The 15,510-nt window shown below is 56.6% G+C and overlaps 1 protein-coding gene across 2 annotated transcripts; it reads left to right on the top strand.

Moving 5' to 3' along the window:
• The first annotated feature begins 1,669 nt into the window (after positions 1–1,669).
• On the top strand, positions 1,670–14,712 carry MB (myoglobin). Of its 2 annotated transcripts, none has more exons than XM_042990873.1 (4): positions 1,670–1,686; positions 5,948–6,050; positions 10,453–10,675; positions 14,028–14,712. In XM_042990873.1, the coding sequence occupies exons 2-4, from the start codon at positions 5,956–5,958 to the stop codon at positions 14,172–14,174; spliced, it is 465 nt and encodes a 154-aa protein (XP_042846807.1). In that variant the 5' UTR covers positions 1,670–1,686; positions 5,948–5,955; the 3' UTR covers positions 14,175–14,712. The 2 variants fall into 2 exon arrangements, with proteins under 2 accessions (XP_042846807.1, XP_007096503.1); XM_007096441.2 differs by lacking the exon at positions 1,670–1,686 and adding an exon at positions 5,789–5,852.
• Positions 14,713–15,510: the final 798 nt, after the last annotated feature.

Raw genomic sequence — 15,510 nt, 5'->3', positions numbered from 1 at the left:
CCCTGGATCACAAAAGTAATACGTGCTGGGGCCAGGCATCGAATCCAGCTGTCTGATTCCCTGTGTTTTACCCCTATGTTGCACCATCCCTGTTACGTTACTGCCCTTATCATCATTTGTGTACATATCCGTCCCTCCCGTCACCCCCTAACGTCCAGGCACCATGTGGCATTCACCTTGGTCTCTCTGGAACCCAGTACAGAGCCCGGCACCCTGTGAGCACGTGTCTGTGGACTTCAACAATCAATTCTAAGTCTTCAGTCCCGGTTCTGAGGCAGAAGGGCCTTCCCAGGTGGGCTCACCTCCCTGCACCCCTTTCCCCATGCATCCCCTGCACCCCTTGGGCTTTTGCGCACACAGTTTGTTACCTCTGCTTTGGGGCCCCCACAGCACGCTCCCTCATACTTTAAGGTCCAGTCCCCTTGTGGCCTCTGCCCGCACATCTTCTCCGTGTAGACCCCGGGCTGCCTTCCCACCCTCCCAAAGCCCTTCGCTTGGGTCTCTGGTGTGGTCCAAATCCCCCCCAGGGATTTCCTCCACTCAACCCGGAGTCCGTTGAGAGCAAAAACTACGCTTTATTCCCCTTTTAATAATTTGGGGAGCCGTCCTTGGTCGGTGCCACGAATATAGAGATGGGAAAAGACCCCGTCCTGGCTGGCGGGGAGGGAGGATGGGGGGTCGGGGGGATGGGGGGCGAACGCAGGGACCCAGTAGAAGCGGCGGAGCCAGAGGCGGAGGCTTTTCTCCTCGCTGCCACTAGATGGCAGCAGGACCAGCCGGCGGTCACCCTTCCGACTGCCTTTGCCTTAACCTCCGGGAAGCCAAAAGACCCTGGATGGACTCCGTTCAATAATACAAACATTCAAAGACCTTACTGACCCAGCTCTCTGCCAGGTGTGCTGTCAGAAAGGTGAGAGGGGGAAGAAGAAGAACGATCCACAAGTTGGACCAGTTCCAGCTGGGAAGCATCAACCCCGAAACCGGACTACCCGGGTTCGAACTTCGTGCTTGGCATCTCCTAGCTGTGTGACTTTGGTGGTTCCTTATAACCTCTCTGTGCCTCCACCTCCTCGTGTGGGAGGTGGGGTTTATGGCTGCTGGGAGGCGCGGTGCCCCTGGAGCGCAGGAAGTGCGGTGCGAGTGTCTATTGTTTTGGTACGTCTGCTCCCGAGGAAGCTCACGGGGTAGAAATGGGGAGCTGCACCCCAAAGCGGAGAGAGAGAAGGCTGCCCCCGAGCTGGAGCCCCAAGGCGGGAAAGAAGGCGCACCTGCGAGGGAGGGTTGGAGTTGGGGGAGGATTCCTGCAGGGGGCGCTGTTTCTTCGAGATGGGCCGCGAAGGAAGGGAGAGGGTCTGCGGAGGCGGGGCCGCGCCGCACCGGTGACAGGTGAAAGGTGGAGCCACCCCACGCCGCCTCCTCCGAGGTTGAGTAGCGGAGAGGTGGGGACGGACGGCTGGTGTCCTCAGGCCACACCTGTTATTGGGATTTGGGGATCCTTGTGTCCCTGCCAGCCCTCTTCCAATAAAGCCCCTCTGGGCCTCCAGGGAGAGGAGGAGCCTTGCCATGTCAACTGTATTTTTAGTTCCCTGTGCCTCTCCCCAGCTGCTATAAGACACCTCTCCCCACCCCCAGCCCGCCGCTTGGCTGCAGGCTCCTGGAGGACAGCTGGGGAGAAAGGGAGACGCGGTCAGTTCTAATGGCTGCCAGGAGGCTGGGCGGAGTGGGGTCTGGGGCAAGCTTGGGGGTCCCGCCGCCCCGTCGAGTCTGCTCTGAGTCGGGCCTGGCGCTGGACCAGGACCGCAGACTCTGGCAGGAAGCAGCAAACTAGGCTGGGCGGGCGGGAGGCACTGGCCAGGCTGGCTTCCAAAGGGGAGACTCCTAGGAGGAGAAAGGGAGGTGGTCAAGGTTGAAGGGACCCTTGGCTCTTTGGGGCTAAAGTCACCCCCTGGATGAAGTCTTAAAGTGGAATCCCCCAGATTCGCTCGGGGAGTTGTTAGCTGCCCAAGGGCTAGCAAACTCCCAGGTCCTGGAAGAGAGCCGCTCTTTGCACAGCCACCTGGGGACTCAAACCTGGGGGGGAGGGGAGGGGGGGGGAGGGGCAGGATGCTGGAAGCCCCTTGCTAGAGAATTCTCTTTGTGTCTGTGCTCCGCAGGAGTTGCCGACTTGAAGATCGCAAAACCAGTCTTTTTCCACCAGACTGGCTCCTGGCTTACCGTATGTGTGTGTGTGTGTGTGTGTGTGTGTGTGTTGGGGGGTGGGGGGGCGGTGCTTGGGTCAAGTCCTTGTCCAAGTACGGACAAGAAAAGTCTTCAGTGAGCATGCAGCCTCCCTCTCCTCTCAGTAGACTCCACTGGTCCTCTCTATCCCCAAAGAGTCAGCAGAGTGTGCCCAAGGGAGCGAGCGTGACAAGAAGGCATATTTTGGTTCATCATAAAGGAGACTCTTGCAAGTCTTAGGTGAGGAGCTCACTGCTCCTAGGAGTATTCAAGCAGATGCTAGAGGATGATCCGCTGGGAGAATTCCCCGCCTTTAGTGGGAACTTGGACAAGATGCTGTCGAAGTCTTCTGTTAGCCTCTAGACACGATGGCCCTATACGCATCTACACTTGTCTATCTCTGCCTTTCTATGACCCTGGACCTCTCAAGCCCAAATTTCCAGAGCGGCCAAACCCGAAGACTTTGGCGCCCCAGGGTTTCCCTCTGGGATCTCCAGACTGTAGAAGTTGAAGACTTGAGAATGATCCTACATGTCTCGGGAGTTTTGCACCCAAAGGCTTCTGTGACATGAGAGGACAGGAAAGAGGATGGGGGCGGGTCCAGCGTGGAGGGATCGAACTAACCCACCTCGGTGTGTGCGCGCGTGTGGGTGTGCGTGTCCGTGTATGACACGCGAGTGTAAGGCTTGTGCCCGCAAAGGGGGCCTGGTTTTCCTATTTCGTGCACCTCCAGCTTCCTTGCCCCGGCCACTGGAAGGCTGTCACCGGGATAATTATAGTCCCCAAACAAAGCTGGTGCCTCCAGGTAGCCATAGCTACTGTTAGGTAATGCCTGCTCTGTTGTAGAGATATCGAAGTACAAACAGATGTCGGCCCCTTCCTATTAGCTTAAATGGTAAAACTTAAAAGGTCCATCGACTTCAAAGCCACAGGTTTCCATGAGCACGCCAGTTAATGGGGGTGCCTGCCAAGGGATGACGGCTACGTATTAAACACTTGAGCATCGGTAATGATTTGATGAGCTTTTAAATGCTCGGGCTGCCCCCAGACAAGTGCAGAGGCCGGAGATGGTGGAGCCGAGGATTCAGATTTGGGTCCCGCCCTGCTGTTCACCAGCCCCTGGGCGGCCGGTGCGTAACCTTGCCAAGTCCTTGCTCCCTTCCAGCCAGGCGGGGTACCAAGCCGCCCCGCCCTGCCCTGCCACCGCGCTGGCCTCAGCCTCCAGCGAGTGACCGGCAGCAAGGGCCGAAGCTGGGGGGTCTGAGCCCTTGGCAGATTCTCTCAGAATTGCCTTTCCTCTGTCCTGGGTCTGGCACGGAGTAAGCCTTTAGTACTAGGCTGTTGAGCAAATAGGAGAATGAACGAACGAATGAACGAATGAATGCATGAATGATAGCTCTCCCCCCAATCCCCGTGACATTTCTAGCTACTCATTTTGCCACCACATCTTCTGCTGTGAAAGGTGGCTGGGCTCCCAGAGGTCTGGGATAACAGGAGCTTCCCATGTGACTCCTGGGGCACCGTGTCAGGGAGAGAGATGCCTCTGCTTAGGAACCAGCTGATTGATTCGATAAAGGAGTCAACAGGGTTCATTGACAGGATCCGCGAGGGGTCAGACAGGAAGTGGCAGTTCGCGGTGACCCTCACACAGTAATTGGGCCGGGCTTGACAGAGATCGGAACGGAATGAATTCTGGGCCCTAGGTGACACTCAAGAGCCCCCACCTTGGGGTTCCTACTCCGTGCTGGCCATGGAACTGACTCTCTTCGATGCCGCGTTTCCTACCGCCTAGACAATTCTTGCCAAACGTCCCTGCTTGTATTTCGAACAGGGGATCTGATTCAGGTAGCTAACAGATGGAGGCTGTTGGGTAGAGCCCTGCCATCGGCTGCCTCGGGTTGGGTGCCAGTCCCGGTCCAGTCGGCTGTGACTGGCCATGGGGTCGGAGGGAAGCACATGGCCCTACGTGGTCATGTAGGGACTGGGACAGAGCAGTCGCTTTTAGAAAGAGCTGTCTATGTGGGGTCGTCGTGACGGACGTGTCTATTACAGACCCAGGGCAGCCAGGGCACTTGCTTATTCTTTTGGAACCTCACCGCCCACAGCTATAAAATGGGGTGATGCTCGTTACCTTGCGGGGCCACTGTGAAAATCAGATGTCATGCTGCCCAAGGAGGTGCTTTGTGAACTGTAAAGTCCTGTGTAGATGGAAGGAAGGGCCTGGTACGTTGATCATAGCACTAAAACAACGGTACTGTAAGCTTACTCCTTATATCTCCCCAAGGGACTGTGAGTTTCTTGAACACAGGGATGTGTTTATTTAGTTTTATTGTCCTGAGCATGTGGCACAGTTTCCATCACGCCAGAGGTAGTCTGTCACTATGTGTGGGATGGACGAATGGATGGATTATGGATGGATGGGCAGATGATGGATGGGGGAGTGGGTGGGTGGGTGGGTGGTGGATGGATGAACCCATACATGGACGATGGAGAGATGCATGGATGGGTGGGTGGCTAGATGATGGATGGATGATGGATAAATACAAAGAAGGCCAACCATCCTCCCTTGGCTCCCTTGCAAGACCATCTATTTATTCAACAAATATTTGTTCAGCTACGATTTGGTACAGGGCACTGTGTGAGGTCCAAGAGATACAGAAGTCAATAAAACATAAGTGAGTAAGGTATTCGGGGGCATGAACCCAAGAGCCTGACTTTCTGGGTTCAAATCCCAGCTCTACCATCAGCTATGTGACCGTGACAGTTTTCCCTAACTCCCCCCCTGAATAAACGAGGACGATGCCATGTCTGTTCTAGAGATACGGCTGTCAGGGGATTAAACAAGTTACCAAATGTGAAGTGCTCGGAGGAGGGCCCAGCATGTCCCTACACGTATCGGCTGCTCTAACACACTCGTGGCAGAGCCAGCATGGAAACTAAGAAATACAGCACGATGAAGGGAGCCGTACAACAGGGGCGCCCACCCAAATAAATGGAAGGAGGAGGACATTAATGGGGCCTGGAGGGGGTGTGCCAAGCAAAACTTCTCAGAAGGAAATACTTGAGCAAAGGCCACGAGGGCCACGAAGCCAGTTTTCTGGGTGGGGTAGAAAAATCCAGACTCCAAGAGCCTGTGGATAGACGCCCAGCTATAAGTAGGAACCACCTCGGCTCCCTCCCCTCTCTCACCCCCCCACTTCTGGCTGGGTAGGGGCTCTCCGGCAACATGGGCAGACTGTGGACAAGGAGACTGTTAAGGACCAGGACAGTCCCAGGGCCAGCCCAGGAGCCGCTGCCCGAGCTTGGAAACATGACAGTTTCCTTGGGATGGTTGACAACAGGGAGAGTTGAGTTTCAGGCTGCTGGCGTCGGCCTAGGTGGTGCCCTTTTTGCTGGCCTCTGAGACTCCACACAGTGGCCCAGCCTCCTCCCCTCCTCTTGCCACATACACAAACACCCCCGCGCCCCTGTGGCCTGAGCTGTCCTACCTCCCCACAATGGCACCTGCCCCAAAATAGCTCCCATGTGAGAGCTACAGAAAGGAAAAGATTAGACCCCTCATGAAAAGGAGGGAGGAGGGAGAGGAGGGGAGAGTGAACGAGCCGTCAAGTGATCTGTGTCGAGCTTCAGGGAAGGTATAAAATCCCTTTGGGGCCGGGCGGTCTCAAACCCCGGCTGTCAGAGCCAGGACACCGAGTCGGCCCGGACTCCCTCTTTCTGTCTTCCACAGACTGCGCCATGGGGCTCAGCGACGGAGAGTGGCAGCTGGTGCTGAACGTCTGGGGGAAGGTGGAGACCGACCTCGCGGGCCACGGGCAGGAGGTCCTCATCAGGTAAAAGGAAGAGACCCCATTGCCTCTGTCACCCACTCCCCAAAGATCAAGGGTGCGTGCCTGCAAGGCGGAATCGTTGCCCAGGGTTGACCAGTTGGCTGTGTCGGTCGACTTTGTTAACACCTTCACTTGGTTTTCCTTTGCTTGTAAGTGTCAGGGACTGGCGTCCAGAAAGGAAAAGAGATCCATCCCGGGCCTGTGCCAGCAGTGGGAGAAGCCTGGTGATCAAACCCCGGATGCCTAGCGCCCACCAAGAGGAATCCTAGAATCGTAGGCAGTCATAGTTAACAAGGGCCCTGAGAGATCCTGTCCAGACGCTTCACTAAATGGACGAGGACAAACAGGACCTGAGAGGGGCAGGACCTCCCCGCACCACAAATCCGTAAAGGTCTATAAACTGTCAAGACTGAGACATGGCCTTCAAGATAAAGACCCACAGGCTCTAGAGCTGGCTCAGCCTCCGAACCGCTGTGTGACCTTTGGGAAGGCACACAACCTCTCTGAGTCTCAGTTTCCTCTCCTATACAATGGGCGGGGCTGTTCCGTGCTACCCTTTAAAGTAGAAGTGAGAGTTAAATAAGATAATGCATGTAAGGGGCCTGGTGCTGTTCCTGGAACATAGCAGGTTCTAGAAGATGTTAGTGATTGTTACGGATGGAGCTAGCTTAAGGACCTGCGAAGTATTATAATTAGAAAATAGAAGACAGAGGCCCATTAGGGACTTTTGATGTTGAGGAAGTCTTGAATTTGAGAGCTCTGAATAGTGTGGTCTCCAAGCACATCTTGACTGCAGGGGTTCCTGAACAAAAACAAAAGAAAACAAAATTCCAAGCGTTGTAAATAAAGGATGGTGTGTGGCTTGTAAGCAGAATTTTATTTTCTCATTGCCTTCCACCCCAGACGGTGTTGGACCCCTCTTCTCCAGGTGCCTTCTCTCACGCTCTGGGCCAGTGCAAGTCAAATATCTAATGGGGTATAAATCCACATTTCTGCACCTGGGAGAAAGTGGCCCTGGGGTGGCCACGAGTGAATGGATTGTCCTTCACGCTTTCATTTACAGACGAGTTTCTCCTTCGTCACGTCACGAGCCAGGTTTCCCTCTCCCACTCAGATGCCTTTTTGGTCTCCTTGGGCTGCACTTCTATCCGGCTCCCATGTCTGGATCTGTGATCCGAAGTCTGAGCCCTGAGTCATCCACGCTAGAAACACTTGGGGAAGGATGGTCACGTTCTCTGTTTACTCCGACTGGCATCATGGGGGATGTTCCCTGTGTCTTTCTCCTCCTGTCCCTGCCAGCAGGCCGCTGGGGCTGCAACAGGTCCTGTTGGATGGGACAAAAGTTTCCCCCAAGTGGACATCAGCTCCTTAGGCACCTGTGCTGTGTGACCTTGGATAAGTCACTCTTCCTCTCTGAGTGACTCACTCCTCCTGCTTGCCTATCGGCTGAAAGAAGCGATTGTCTGCCAGGGTCTCTGAGGTCCCTCTCCGCTCTCATGCCCTGGCATTCCCTGAGCCCATGCTCCTCCCTCGCTTTTGGAGAGGAGGCAGGGTAGTTGGGGTTGGAGACCAGTTTGCAAAGCACAAGTCTCTCCAAGGTGATCTGGGGGCCATTAGCCCCCAAGGCAGTGACTTGAAGGAGACTTGGGGTATTGTGTCATCAGGGGAAACCTTCCCTCCCTCTCCAGAGTGGATCAGGGACACCTACCAAGGGCCAGGGGCTGGGGATGGGATGTGATGCCTGAGACTCCTGGCCCCTGAAAGGTCCCAGAAAGCCCAATGCCCCGTCACGTCTTAGGCCGTGGGGCACGCAGAGACCATGCCAACGGGTTCTGCCCTCTTACTGTGCGGGGTCCGGGGAGGAGGGCCTCCCTGCGTGTAGAGCGAAGGGAGGGGGTGCTAACCCCCAGAGCTGCACCTGCCTCTGTGGGAGCTGGCCACTTGATTCTGTTCCAGAGGCTGAGCCTGGGCTTTCTTACTGACCTTGGCAAGGTCACTTCTCCTACTCCTCTTGTAAAAGACGGCATATTCTGTTCAGTGGAGCCTGTTAACAAAACACTGAGGGCTTTGCTGCAAGTCACAAAGGACACCCCCAGCCCCCGGGCTCAGCGATTCCCGTATATTAACTCAGCCTCCCAAGCACCCGATGAGGTAGATATTAGGATCACCACCCTTAACAGAGAGGTTAAGTAACTTGCCCCAAGTCGCACAGCTGGAATTCACATCCAGGCGGCTTGCACCCAGCACGGCTGCTCTGGAGCGCTCTGCTCTTGGCACATCAGAGCGGGGTTGCCCTGCCCAGCCCGGTTCTTCTGCCTAGAGCAGGGAAGGCATTCCGCAGGTCGGAGTCTCCATCTCCCGTGTGGGTGTCCGATTGGGCCTCCGTTCAGAGGACAGCTGGGAGGTGGCCTCCTTCCTCACCGACTTGCCTGCAGGCCTGCGAAAAGCAAAGCAGGTGGACGTAGGATTGAAGCTGAAGACACAAGGCAAGTGAGGGCTCCTGAAACAGGAGTGAAAGTCTGTCCATCCTTTTCCGCGGGCCGACGGGCTTCGTCTGTCCATTTTCCGGGGTGCTGCCCTTAGGCAAATCCAGGTATGGCCTTCTGTGGCTGCCTGGGGCTCCCAGCTGCAGGACTTTGGGCCAAGGGAGGGAAGCGGCTGAGTGATGCCAGAATGATCTGGTGGGCACTCATTGGCCTGGTTTTCCTGCACCGTTGAAGGTAAATCTGGGCTCGCTCGCGGGCTGACTGGCACAGAGTGGAAGGTGAGGCAGGGGTCCAGCCTTACAGCTGGAGGCTGAAATATCAGCCAGACCAACCCTTTTGATTTATGGATGGCTGAACCAGGACCAGAGAAGCTGAGTGACTTTTTCAATGTCACGCAGCACGTTGGAGGTGGACCTGGGACCAGAACTCAGCTTTTGTAACTCTCATCCCCGTGTTCTTTCTCCCAGACATCTTGGGGGCTCCCCAAATATCTGAGATCCTTGGTTGCCTTGGGTACCAGGTCCTTGGCCCTCTTCTGCCCCAGATAGGCTCCCTCCAGCGTTCCGACCTCCGACCTTCACCTGTGGGTGCTAGGTCTCACCTCTGCCAGGCAGGAGTTCAAGGATCATTGTCACCAGATAATAATAGGACCCTTGGGTGAAAAGTGCCAGGGATGAGCTGTCCCGGCCACACAGGCTTGGCCGGGCCAGGACGGGGGGTGAGATGGGGACATGGGGCATGGCTGTGGATCGCCCTGGGCGTTCTGGGGGATGCAGGAGGGATGAGCTCCCGGGAGAAGGGTGTGCTCCCTGTTTGTGCTACTTGGTGCACACGTGTGTGCATGCACGTGAGTATGGGTGTGTGCTGTGAGATGCTTTCACACACCGGAGTGTGTCCACCGCAGGGCTGAAGAAGCAAGTGGCTGGGCCAGGAAGCTACAAAAAGAGGAACCTTGCAAGGACCCGAAGCCATTAGACAGAAGGAGGGGAAGGCTGGGGAGACAGGGCCACTCCTGCAAACATTTCAGGGTATGACAGGGAGAGAGAGAGAGAGAGGGCCCATGACTTACAGAACCATCTGATCTCTGGTTCGGGCTTTGCCACCGACCCATGTCACTTGCCTCTGTGCTCCATTGGCCCACAGTGGAACGGGGACAGCCACCTCCCACCGAGGCAGCAGGTATGACTCCCTTTAACCGACACCCAACTTTCCAGAACAGGAAAGACCGAGCTCCAGGGCTACAGGTGTGGCTCAGGGCAGAGTCCCTCTGCAGCTAAGCTCCCTGGCTCCCTGGCAGGAGTGGAGACCTGGTCTTTGGCAGGTGGCTCCCTCCCTGGGCCTCACCATCTGAGGGGCCTGGGAGGTACAGGGCGTCTGAGCAAAATAAGCAAGGACTTTCTGAGCCTGAGAGCTAACACAGGAAGTAGTGAGTCTCCTGTAGCTGCAAGTATTTAAGCAGCCAAAGGATGATCCGTAGGCAGGAAGCTTGCAGAGATGGTCCCCTGTGCAGTCGACGTCTTGAGTCACGCAGACCCGCTTCCACTTGGCCCTTCTGCCTCATACCCGTGATGTGATTTAATCACCTACTCTCCAAGCGACTCAGAGAAAATCGGGTGGAGCCAGGGAGCGAGGCAGGCACATCTTTCCTTCCTACCTCTCGAGTAACAATGGAGAGGCAGATGCTACTGACCTGAAATAAGCAAGGCAAGCCTTTACACAGCCCACCGAGCCCCCACAGCGCTGCTCTAGGTAGGCACCAGTTATCCCCCATGCTTGGATGAGGAAACAGAAGCACAGAGAGAGGTAAAGCGCATGGCCCGACATCACGCAGCTGGGAGATAGCAGGGCCGGGACTGGAACTCGTGTGTCTCACCACCTCCAGCCCCTGTGTCTGACTCCAGCCCCCCTTGTGCCCGCAGCCTCTTCAAGGGCCACCCGGAGACCCTGGAGAAGTTCGAAAAGTTCAAGCACCTGAAGACAGAGGATGAAATGAAGGGCTCCGAGGACCTGAAGAAGCATGGCCACACGGTGCTCACCGCCCTGGGGGGCATCCTCAAGAAGAAGGGCCAGCACGAGGCGGAGCTGAAGCCCCTGGCCCAGTCACATGCCACCAAGCACAAGATCCCCGTCAAGTACCTGGAGGTGGGAGGCAGGGCAGGGGCGGGTGGGAGGGTGGGAGGGGAGGCCTCGAAGGGCTGGGATTTGGGGTTCGAGTCCCAGCTCAGCCACTGACTTGTGGGTGACCCACGTCATTCCTCTTTGAGCCCCAGTTTCCTCATCTGTAAAACGAGCTGTCACCCTTGCGGTCACTGAGAGGAAACCCATTTCTCCCCCAGATCGGTATGTCGTCCGGGGAAGTAAGGGAGATTGGATATTGGGGGCACCACTTGCACTCCCCCCACCACGGGGAGGTACCATTATCACACCCACTGGGCAGATGAGAAAACTGAGGCACAGGGAGGGCAATAGCTGCCCACAGGATTCAAACTAGGGCTCTACTCCCCCAGGCCCTCAGTGCCTAACCTCTGTGCCATCTGGAGCCTGATGTGTGCAGGAGTCGTGAGGCAGGAGTACAGGAGCGGGGGCTCTATCCTGGGCTGGGGGTGGCCAACAGGCTGGTGATACTGGTTTCAGCATCTTTACAGATGAAGAAGGAGAGGCCTCGGGTGTCCTAGGCAAGAGAAGTTGGTTTGAACCTCCTGTGAGGGGCTGAGGAGTTGGGTGGGCAGGGGAGAGCCTGAACTGCCTTTATAACCAGTGGGAGGAGGGGTGTGGCAAGAGGGAGCATTGAGATCTGGGGGATAAAGGGCCTTCGGGATAGGTGCAATCCCTCAGGATGGGAGCAGCAGGCAGGCTGATGCAACGATGAGGATAAAGGTAGCAGTGATAGCTACCAGTTAGGATGGGCATTTGCCTGGATCACTGCGTGGAATTCTCGAAATCTCCCTGAGATTGAAGGCATTCAGTGTCCTCTCTTTCTCTGACGCAAAGGAAGTTCAGAGCTGGGGAGTCCAGAGCTGGTGTGGGGGCCCCACGGTCACCGAGAATGCAGCCTCTTTCATGCCAATGTTGGCATGAGTCCTCAAAGTTGACTCATGGTCCAAGATGGCTGCTAGAGCTCCAGCCATCTGGTCCACGTTCCCAACAGGAAGCAGGAAGAAGAGAGGAAAGCTCTCTTTTAAGGAGTCGCAGAAATCCCACCCAACAGTTTTCTTTGCATCTCGTTGGCCAGAAGTTAGTTACAAGACCACACCCGTCTGCATGGAAAGCTGGGAAATGTGGTCTGTTGCCACTGCAAATACAACCAGTGTTCTGTTACCAAGGAAGAAGGAGAAAATGGACATTGGGCAGGCAATTAGCAGACTCTGTGCCAGGCAGGTACCCTTCCCATACTCACTTTACAGATTTGGAAACTGAAGGCTCAGAGAGATTAGGTAGCTTGCCCAAGGTCACACAGCTAATAACCCAGTAGGTACAGTCTGATCAACGGTACTCCGGAACTCAAGCCCTTAACCCTTGCGGTACAATATCTCCCATCCGCCACCGCCACACCCCTCGTCAGCCTCTCAGCCTCACCTCCCTGCGCCCCAGCTGCCCCCGCAAATCACACGTAGACCACCTGGCCCGCCCATCCCACTCAGCATCACAGACACAAGGAGCCTGTCCTGCCTTTGAGATTCCGTGCCTGCTGTGGCCCCTGCCCTCCCCATCTTCTCTTGTCAGCAAATCCCTGTCCATCCTCCAGGGCCCAGCTTAGAAGCCACCTCCTCCGCACACGGCCGGCCGTCAGCTGCTCTGTCCACCGGCGCCCTCCCCCCCCCCCCCCCGCCCCCCTGCAAAGGCGCTTTATCCTCATTCTCTGTCACGGCGCCTGCCCGGCTGTACTGTAATTCATCTCTTTACCCAGCTGTCTCCTGGCTGGGACATGAGCTTCCCGAGGGCAGACCCTGGCTCTCGCATCTCTGAACCCCAGTGGCGTGGGGGTGGGCTCCCAACACAACCGGAAAGACATATCCCCTCCGGGGGGACAAGGGAACAAGGCTCAGAAAGAGAAGGTAGCACTGGAAGCGGGGGGACTAGAAACCAGGTCTGCTGAAAACGAGCTTAGTTTACTGCGTGGATCCCCGCAAGATCGAAGGCAGGGCCCTTCCATGCTCTTCATAAGTCACACATGAGGGTCACGGCGGAGCTGAGCCGGGAGGTTGGGTATCCCACGTTTTCCAGGGGCGGGGCTTGCTCCATGGCAGCCCAAGCCCCCCCCCCCCCACCTGCCCGTGGTCACTTGCACTCGGGGCGCCCCGAGAAAACGGGAAAACGAGGTACGGTCACTGCCTCCGTCCTTGGCTCTGGCGGCCGTTGGCCCACCTCCCCACCCCCCGCCCCCGGGGTGCAAAGTCCTCTTGCTATGTGACCTCAGTCTGGCTACTTTCCAGTCGCGGCCTCTGTAAAGTGACACCGCTTGGTGCGCCGGCCAGGGCTGTGGTTGACATCAAAGCTTGATTCCCTGTCGGAAGAGCACAGTAGCATTTTACGCCCATGAGATCGTCGAGTCGCTAAAGCCGCCATGCTGTAGGTGTTCCTGGCAAGGAAATCGTGGGTGCCCAAGCAAGCGTGATGGTGACGGCGAGGCTGGCAGAAGACAGTATGGGTCCTGGGGGCAAGCCATAGGCCACATCCTTCCCTCTTCTTCCCTCCTTCCCGCCCACCAAGAATTCTGAGCACCAGCTCTGTGCTTGGCACAGAATATAGGATGCTCTGCACCCCCGCTCCGCCCCCAATAGGCTGCTTCAAGCAATAACCCTATGAAGCCATTAAATGCAAAAATTAAATATACATAGATGGAAATAGTTTCTTCCTTAAAAAACATTTTTTTAACGTTTATTCATCTTTGAGAGACAGCGCGTGAGCAGGGGAGGGGCAGAGAGAGAGAGAGAGAGACAGGATCCGAAGCAGGCTCCAAGCTCTGAGCTGTCAGCACAGAGCCCAACGTGGGGCTCGAATTCACAAACTGCGAGATCATGACCTGAGCCGAAGTCGGTCGCCTATCCGACTGACCCACCCCTAGGCACCCTGGACATAGTTTCTCTCTATCTAGGTTTTCTGACTGCAAACTTCTGGATAAAACCATGGAATGGGAGCATTTCCCTCCTTTCAGCTGTCTGCATGGAGGCGGCGCCCGGGCCCTTGTCTGGCCGCAGCTGGACCCACATCCTGAACACTAGCCAAGGAGGGTGGTGGGTGAGCCGACCCACTGGGCCGCACAACCTTGGGTCTGTACTGGGACAGGCCTGGTCCCCCATCTATACCTGTCTCCCGGGGTTGCAGGGATAAAAGGAATTAATCTCAGAGACCACTTGGAAGCATGCCTGGTACACAGTAAGCGCTCAATAAATGGCCCTGAAATAAAAAGAAGGTGGGACTCGGCCTGATTGCCCCCTGGCTCCTGGCGTGTCCGCCCCCATGACCAGCACCCCTCTCATCCATCCCGCTGCAGTTCATCTCAGAGGCCATCATCCGGGTTCTCCAGAGCAAACATCCCCACGACTTCGGCACTGACGCCCAGGCGGCCATGAGAAAGGCTCTCGAGCTGTTCCGGAACGACATTGCTGCCAAGTACAAGGAGCTGGGTTTCCAGGGCTAAGCCCCTGCACGACCCCACCCCCACCCACGGGGACGCCGGGCCCCAGGGGAGGGTGGCGCTGGGTCTCCTGTAGCCACGTAGAGTTTGCTTCTGAGTGTCTGCTTTGTTTCTGAGAGGCGGGTGGGGGAGGGGAGGGAGGGGGAGGCTGTTCGGGCTGGCTTCATCTGGACTGAGCTCCTTGTGGGGGTCATCACCCCGGGAACCGGAAGTGTGGCCCTTTGCTCTCTGCCGCCCGCAGCCTCTCTCCTCTCTCCCCGACTCCAACCCAATTCCTCCAATCTCCAAACCCAACCCGTCACCCGCGCCTCTAATCCCAAATCCAAGCCGTAAACATACAGATTCTCTGACCCATCACCCCCACCAGATGCCCCTCTGCCGTGAGAAACGGGTCTGGGCAGAGTGGGGCAGCCACACCCATCCCAAAGGAGGTGGCAGGGCGGTGGAGGGTGGGGTGGGGTGGGGGTTTCTGGAACCTAAGTGTGCCTTTTCAGCTAATGGAGTAACTCACCTGGCTTTAATAAAAGAGCCTGCAACATGACAGTCTCTGCCTGGTGATCTTCCTCTCCTGGAGCAAGTGAAGGGGCCCCAAGGAAGAAATGGCTGGGATTGTGTGCGTGGGGAGGAGGCTGGGGGAAAGGAGAGGAGGGAAACTGGGTAAAGGAGGGAGAGGAGGGAGCAGGAAGGAGAGAGGAACGGATACCTGCCTTCCTTAGGTCACTCCTCAGTGGCAGGGACGGTGCCGGGCACAGGCGATGGCGGGGAGAGCACCGTCTGGTCAGGAGAGTGGTCAGCAGACCTTTGCGGGAAGAGGCCAAAAATTGCAGGGCGCCCAGAGGAGAGGACACAGACCCAGGGGAGGTGGTCACCGTGGACACAGCAGCTTAAAGAACATGCCAAGGACACCAGCTAGTTAAGGGGCAAATCTGGGTTCAAAGCTGGGAAGGCAGCGGGGACTCCAGTCGGGGAGACAAAGAGGTGGCCAGCCAGTGGCAGGCACTGACCTTCTGGCCACAGAGAAAGGACAGACGCAAGGCGAATAACCTATAAACGCCGGCCAGGAGCCACGAGCGTATCTACAAATGCCGAGCACATAGACAGAATGTGTGATACAGCTGTGAGGACCCAGAATAAAACATTGGCTTGTGACAGTGGACACCGGGAAGCAGGCTAGAGCAGAGGTCATGGACAGGGGCCATGGAAAAGGAGGCCTGAGTCCAGCCGGGTGCCCAGGCCGTGAGGGCCTTGAACAGCGCCTTAGACTCAGGGTACCGACTCTGGGAGGCCCCATAAACCTCCAGGAACTTCCAGGACAAGTGACCTAGTTACCCCTGCCCTT

This window comes from Panthera tigris, chromosome B4 (assembly GCF_018350195.1).
Source record: "Panthera tigris isolate Pti1 chromosome B4, P.tigris_Pti1_mat1.1, whole genome shotgun sequence".
NCBI classification, from domain to species: Eukaryota; Metazoa; Chordata; class Mammalia; order Carnivora; family Felidae; genus Panthera; species Panthera tigris.
Note: the sequence above shows the minus strand (reverse complement) of the source record. Positions and strands in the feature narration are given on the sequence as shown.